The sequence below is a fragment of the Montipora foliosa genome, chromosome 4 (assembly GCF_036669935.1).
Source record: "Montipora foliosa isolate CH-2021 chromosome 4, ASM3666993v2, whole genome shotgun sequence".
Classification (NCBI taxonomy): domain Eukaryota; kingdom Metazoa; phylum Cnidaria; class Anthozoa; order Scleractinia; family Acroporidae; genus Montipora; species Montipora foliosa.
The window spans coordinates 37,224,093-37,231,592 of NC_090872.1; the positions used below are offsets into that span (position 1 = coordinate 37,224,093).

Consider the following 7,500-nt stretch of genomic DNA (forward strand, 5'->3'; position numbering starts at 1 on the left):
ACATTAATTAGCGCATTTTCCATATGGACAACGTGACCACAACCATATGCAGCGAAAACGAAAATTTCAACTGTATCAAACATAACAGGCGGAAAAATCCTTGACTAGTTGGCTATTTACAGAGCGTTGTGAGGTTGACCTCGGGAACGCAAAGGCCAAATCGAAATCAACCAGTCAATTGTGAAAGCACTGAGGATTTGAAAATGGAGTACCAGCATGGCACTGTATCGCCCAAACCACTGAGCCATACTGTCCCCCCCCCCCCCCCCGTGTGTTGGTGACTACAGTATACCACTTTTCCTTTGAATTATTTTAAATGAATTTCAAACTCACCAAGCACCATGAAACCTATGCAGGTGGCCTTCGCGACGAATCGTAATCGTACGTAAGTGAAATATGTGCAATGGACAGATTTGAAATAACTTGCAAAAGCTCGAGTGAGCACTAATCCTGCCGCCCATCACTAAAACCTAGCCACCTGTTTCGTTGGGAAATGATCACCAACTTGTCCTCTATGTAAAAACGAAACACAAACCGTAAACCACCTGTTAGTGAGTTGTAGCAAAGTAATTTCCTCCTGGAGAACTTTTCAAGAATGATGGAACGATAAAACTAGCAAAACGCTATCCTTAAATCAAAGTAAAATACTATTCGACTTCTTTGGTAATACATTACATAGGCAGGCTCTGAACTACTCAATAATATTGCATACACTGCACAAATGGTAGCCATGATAAACTATACTTCCAAAGCTTTCTTGTGCGGGTATAAGACAAATTACAAATATTCAAAGAAATCGCAGTTGCAAAAACATTTTTTTCAGATTTTTCAGCAAACATGGGCTTGTCTTTTCTAATGTCTGTCTTTCCAATGCTCCAATGTAGGTCAAATGTAATTGTAAGGTAAGTAGGTATGTTAAAAAAAATGCACACTCATACTCTATTTGTAACGTTTTTTTCAGTGATGACCGGAATGAGACCGCAGTTGAACTTAACGCTCGATAGGAGTGTCACTATTCCCTACGTGATAAATTTGATGCTCTAGTTTTTTAAAAGTTTGTTATACGTGTAGACTTTTTATTAAGTCCAATTAAAATGGTCTTTTGCTAACGTCGGTAACAAAGCTTTTGAAATTCTATTGAAAACAAAATAGGCCTACTGAAAACAATAAACTGAATAAAAAAAGAATCTAAAGAATGGCTTTTTTACCTAAATAGCAAAAAATAGATTTAGCAACAAACGCTCTTCAAAACATACCCCCGCCTCCACCACTACCGCCATTGTCCGTGCAGCGACTGTAAAGAAGATTCATCTGTTTTGCATCTGTTATACTTATTGCCTTTCGTTGACCAAATGCAACCTGATGAAGGAGATGAGGAAATTTTAGACGAGATGCTTCTGTTTTACGTATTCTAAAAACAAAAGACCCCCTCCGGGGGAAGGTGCAAATAAGATCAAATAGTCAGTTCAAGTTGCATTAATTCCTTTATATTGTGTCGATACTACTTGGAAAGCTACTGATCTATAAGGAAGATGAGAAAAAGTGGTATGAAGTGTCTAATAAACCGACAGAAAAATGATCAGATTAGGGCTTCTCCTAAAGGTGGTGGGAACACTGGCGCTTGTGTATCTATTCGATTCCCCGAGGACGAAGCTACATTTGCGACGTTATATTCTTTTATTCACCCGATGTGAAGGAATCCGGAATCCAGCAAACTAGTATGAGGCTTTGGAATCCGGAATCCATTGTGTGGAGTCCAGAATCTACAGATCTACAGAATCGGCTCGAAGTTCCGGAATCCAAGGGTTGGGATCTGGATTCCTGCATAGGGCGATAATATGCTGTACAAAATCGATTTCGCGTTGTCCTCACCACCAAGTTTTTCGCCACCCCTTATGCTATCAAATTTAACGTCATCTTCGCGACACTACACAAGTAAGATCATGTTTTATCAATTCATCACTCCTAGTTAACAGTAAAATAAACAAAAATGAAAGTGGTGGGATACCCCTGCTTGCTTTGCCACGATTGTAGGTTGTTTATTCTTACTGAACGCCTTGCTTCCATAATGCATTACGCTTCCATAATCGTACTTGGTCCCAAGGGAATCGATGGTTTGTCGGCCGTACTTGTTGAAGTTGTGCTTCGCGCCTGGGAAGGTTTTAAAATACTTGAGTTGGAGTGTATATTTTACGATGCTTGAGCACACTAAACATGTTTGTAACTCATCAAACGCACACAGATGCATCATTCCCTATAGTAATGCGATTCCCCAAGTTATCCCACACGCCATTCTGAAAACCCTCGCCGCCTTTAGCACTTGAATGAGTAAGTTGCAAACTCATAACCGTGAAGGGAACCTCTCTCTCCTACAAAAGTAACTTTAAGCTTAATTAAAGAAATATAGTTTTTAATAAAATGTGTAACTAAAGTGTATGAAGATATTGTTTGAATTTTAATTTTTACTAGCAAATTTCTCAGGCGCTGCCATCTTGAATACCTGGAATGTGATATGCTCAGCTCTAGGGTATCAACGAGGAAACCTTAACACTCCACAGTTATTCAAGAAGTCGGCGCTGAGGAACTTATGAGTGAAATGAGCGATTCTGAAATTTATTATTTTTTGGTACAAAAGCTTCTTTTGAAAAAAATATTCGAACAAAGTTGCAAAAATTATTTATTACGGCTTCAAGTTATCCTTTTGTGGGAGTGGAGATTCCCTGTGACAACACTTCTTTGGCCGAAACTTGAGATTTCTTTTTCCATTTCCGTTATTAGCCTTTCCTTTTTGAAGCTCAGTTTACCTAATTAATATCGATTTCACTGTAATGCATGAATGAATCTTTATTCATGCTCTATCGCATCAAAGAGAACATACCGTTAGCTGAACGTTTACCTCAGCTCATGTCAAGGCTTTGAACTGTTTGCGCAAATGACGAATCAGAGTGGTAAGAGCACGCACAAGAGGTCTCTGGTTGGTTGGAACTTTTGCGCAAGTAAAGAGGTCAGTACAAGGCTATCTGAGGGTTACCTGCGGCCTGAGTCAAAATTGAATCACATTGCCATTTTTGATCGACGTCCTTACTCTAAGTTGTTTTTGTAACATTCGACTCAGTATTAACTAATTTTTTTTCAACGTAATACACAGACATAATCATCATGATACGATTTCATTCCATAAAACCTTTAAAAGAATAAAATTGTGTCGCTCTTATCATGAACTAGTTTTACATTTGTTCTTTCTATTTTCGTCATCGTCGCCATTGTATTACATTTTCTATGTACTCACAAGCTTACCGCAGGAAATTTTCTTCGAGCATACAGAGGTTTTGTCGGCGTATATCGCTACTTTGCCAATTGAGTTTGATGGCAATATGGTGGCCACGAGAATAGACCAATTTCGACACACCGAAAAAGGCATCATCTCGAGGCTCTGGGAAATAAACTCATACAAATTCTTATATTTATTCCCCAGAGCCTCGAGATGAAGCCTTCTGTTTCGGACTGAACTATATATCGAAATTGGTCTATTCCCGATCGACCACGAATCCTTGTGGGACAATAATTGACGCTGATCAGCGGACAACGTTCTTTAGCGATGCTAGCGTTAATAGTCAAACTAAGATATTAAAATTAAAAGAAGATGACGAGAAGAACAAATGATCATCAGGGTTCCACCAATGGGATCACCTGAATACTGAATAGTGACCCCGACCACTGAAGAGTATCATCTGTGAAGTCTAAGTGTAAGTAAATATGTACCCTGCTAGCAGAGGTTTCTTTTGATCCTTCGTCTGTTTATGGCTGCTTTTTACTTTCCCAGCAAGAAAAATGTCTGCCACGAAATCTTTTCTTTTTCTGTTTGAAGGTATGCTATTTGGTCACTCCCAATTTTTTAAATGTTAAAAGCAAGTCACTTCTTATCATGACGATCAAATGATAAACTTATCCTCGGACTGTGTAGTTAAACGGACGACTGTTTTACTTGACTGCCGTGTGGTAAGTCGTCGGGCCAGATATTCGCATTATAACACGTTTAAACTGCCTATGGAGCCGGCAATTCGTAAATCTTGGGTTACTGAATCATTTCTGTTAACACAAAAGCTTGGTTTCGTGTCATCAGTGTTTGGCTCAGTCAATTACAGAGAAATGGTTGGAATTAAGTTAATCGGTTCTCGAGTAACGATAGTGAACGCCCCAAAAGAAATCGATTCAGGGCTGATGTTTTTCTCTCAGGGAAAGAAAATAATAGCAGTAAACACATCTGTAGAGAGACAAGCACTGAAGACGACAGTACCGAAATATAAATGCCTCCGCTAGCATGGCAGCCAGTGCAAGAGGAATTTATGGGAATCTTTGTTGGTTTAAACGGCAATTACAATAAGAGAACTACCTTGAAAATGAAGCTATTAAAGGACAGAAGCGCTGATGAGCCCAACCATCCTTGCATGGTCATCCTTTGTAAATGAGCCTGCGTTCTTTAGCAGCTTTGCACCAAGATTATTTAGCACATCAATGTTTTAGAGATGACGTTCGCTAAAAATAATACTTTTTTTTCGAAACTTACGTTCTTCAATGTTTTGCCAGAGGATCGTAACGTATTTATCCCTGTCAGGGCGGGACTGTTCATGGTAGAATCCGAGGGCATGACCTTGTGAAAAAAGTATGACAAGTATGACTGCATAAGCCTATTTGTGGATATGATGGAAAGATAAATTTTGGGATTAAAAGGGAAGAATTTGTTAATATTAGTCAAGGTTTATAAATAAACCGAAGGCTGCGCCTCGAGCATCTCTTACGCTACCTTCGTGCTCTCCCAACTATCCGCGTGCATCCCGAATTGGATGGACGCTCGCTAGGTATTGTCCATTCCTTAAATGGTCTATTGGTAAGCAGGTTTTGAGCACCTCAAAGAGCTTGCTAGCATATATGGTAAACAAAAATTTGGTTTATCAACGGAGTTGATAATGTAAATTGGCCACCGTACAGAGATTCTAAAAGCTGACGTTTCGAGCGTTAGCCCTTCGTCAGAGCGAATCTCTGACGAAGGGCTAACGCTCGAAACGTCAGCTTTTAGAATCTCTGTACGGTGGCCAATTTACATTAACAACTCCGTTGATAAACCAAATTTTTGTATACTACTTCCCCACCGACGCAGCACCACAGTTTCTTTAGAAACTACCCCTTCATTCATTTATATGGTAAACAGCAGCGGCCCTAAACAGGACCCCTGCAGTACTCCATGAGATAATTCAGTGCTATCAGAGTATGCGCCATCTACGATAACATGTTGCGAACGATCCGACAGATATGACTTAAACCAGATTAGCGCAGAATCAGTAATTCCAAATGATGTGTCAAGTCTCTGTAGTAAGATATTGTGGTCTACTGTGTCGAATGCTGCGCTTAAGTCATGCAGGACTAATAATGTAACATGTCCACGATTCATGTTATGGAAGATGTCATTTACAACTTTTAAAAGTGCCGTTTTCGTGTTGTGTTGTGTTGTAGTAGGGGATATAAATCATTCCCAGCCAGCTGACTATGTAATTGGTCAAAAACTGCTTTCTCTGTTACTTTTGATAGAAACTGCAGATTGCTTACGGGCCTTAGATTCTTATAAGCCGTACCAAGACCGCGTTTTTTGAAAAGAGGCTTGACGAGGGCGTCCTTCCACGCTTCAGGGAAAAAAACCTGTGATGGTGAACAATTAACGATGGTGATAATAATAGGTAGCAATTGGTCAAGACAGTCTACAACCAATTGGGTTGGCATTGGGTCTAAATTACATGATTTTTTTGGCGGATTTCTTCTAATTATGATTGCACTACTATCACCTTCAGACAACTGCTTAAATGATCGTAAAGTTTTTGGCACATTCTTCTTTAGGGTCTGGCGGTACTTCATGCAAATCTGATGAAATAGCATATTTGGATTCTATTTCGTTTCGAATGTCATCAATCTTCTTCACAAAGAAGCTTGAAAGAACGTATTTCTACTCCACACGTATAAGAGGTGCATCTTCCGATTGGAAGATTATACTTTTATCAAACGGTCACGCAAGAAACCGTTGACCGGATGACTCAACTAGTTAAGAATCGTGCGGAAGGTCGCGGGTTCCAACCCCGGCGGCGGACAAACTGGCGAGCAAGTGCTGCCTTTTTAATGCCCCGTTTGACTTTCACGGCCTTTGCTGTTAATAACTTGGGGTGTTAATGAACCCATACACTGTTCGCGAGTTCTTCTGCTGTGTGACTCTCACAAACTGGGTTGTGAAACTCAAATAAGCTGAACCAAACAACACCATGGCAAGAGCACAAAATAATAAGCCAAGTTGTGGAGAAAGACGAAAAGGATGGATTGAGGGGTGTCCAAATTCTAAAAAGTCAAGCTCATCCCTATGCGCCAGTAGACAATTCTCGTCTCTCCGTCCAAGGAAAGCAGGGAAACTTCAAAACAATTCAGTCAATTAATCAATTTCCCCCTTTGAGAGGGGTACATGGTTTGGTGTTAACAACAAGTGTTTTGGAGAATTTGCAGGTTATCGGACGCGTTATTGACTACTGAAACACTAGTCCCAAAGCATTTACTGTCTTTGTCACCGACGAAATGATCGCAAATGTGTCAAACGCATGCATGAATCGATCTCAACTAGTCACCAATATTGAAAAAAATAGTATCAAAATAACTGTCCTCTTAGTAGCTTCGTATCAAATATCTGAATCTCGGAGTTTCATGAAAGATACACGGATCTGGTAATGTTGTTTTTAGCCACTTCTTTCTACTACTAATCGATTTCTTTGCATGCATTCAATATGACTCGTTATATGTATGATTTCGCATTGCTTCACGAAAGGTTAAAATCAGACGGGTAGATAAGAAATTCTGAATTATAAAAATAAATCTAAAATCTAATAGATTGCAAAAGGGGGAAAAAGGAAGAAAGAAAAAGGAAGAAAAAAAATGACAAGAGTATGGTGGCGAATGGGCGCACTTGGTCCTTGACCTCTTTAATCAAAGGGTAGAATATGTCAAAAGGTTACCCTCGCATTTGCCTTTATTAGTCTCAGGTTACAATAACACTCACCAATTTCATGAGCCACGATACCCTTGTACCAGCACCCCCGCGCGAGATTGATATTCTGGCTACGACCAATTCGTCCAACGTGCGATGAACAGCTGAGAGAAGTTGAAACAGAAGAGCTCGTGAGAAGGAACTTTAGTTTAATGTTCTAGCGCTGGAGTACTAATACGAGACACTGTAAATCGAAATTCACAAATTAACGGAAATCAAATCAAATGTTGGTTTTTGAGGAGAGGTGAAAACCGGAAAACCCGGAGAAAAACCTCAAGAGATTATAGTAAACTTAAATGAACAAACTCAACACTTTAAAGATCGCCGCCTGTCTAGTAACTATTAAAACCGATGCGAATGACAATTACAATTAAGTGCTCTACACACAACGCGAAGCTCTCGAAAACGACGGATACCTGCGAATC

General features: G+C 39.8%; 1 protein-coding gene across 1 annotated transcript in view; it reads right to left on the bottom strand.

The window, feature by feature from the left end:
* The window catches only part of LOC138001293 (zinc metalloproteinase nas-15-like), a 17,439-nt gene that overhangs the window by 2,631 nt on the left and 7,308 nt on the right, over positions 1 to 7,500 (bottom strand). The window contains exons 4-7 of the mRNA XM_068847947.1: positions 7,088 to 7,179; positions 4,568 to 4,651; positions 2,009 to 2,151; positions 1,257 to 1,359 (exon numbers count right to left, since the gene is read on the bottom strand). Coding sequence (XP_068704048.1) covers positions 1,257 to 1,359; positions 2,009 to 2,151; positions 4,568 to 4,651; positions 7,088 to 7,179 — 422 coding nt within the window. The remainder of the gene's footprint in view (positions 1 to 1,256; positions 1,360 to 2,008; positions 2,152 to 4,567; positions 4,652 to 7,087; positions 7,180 to 7,500) is intronic.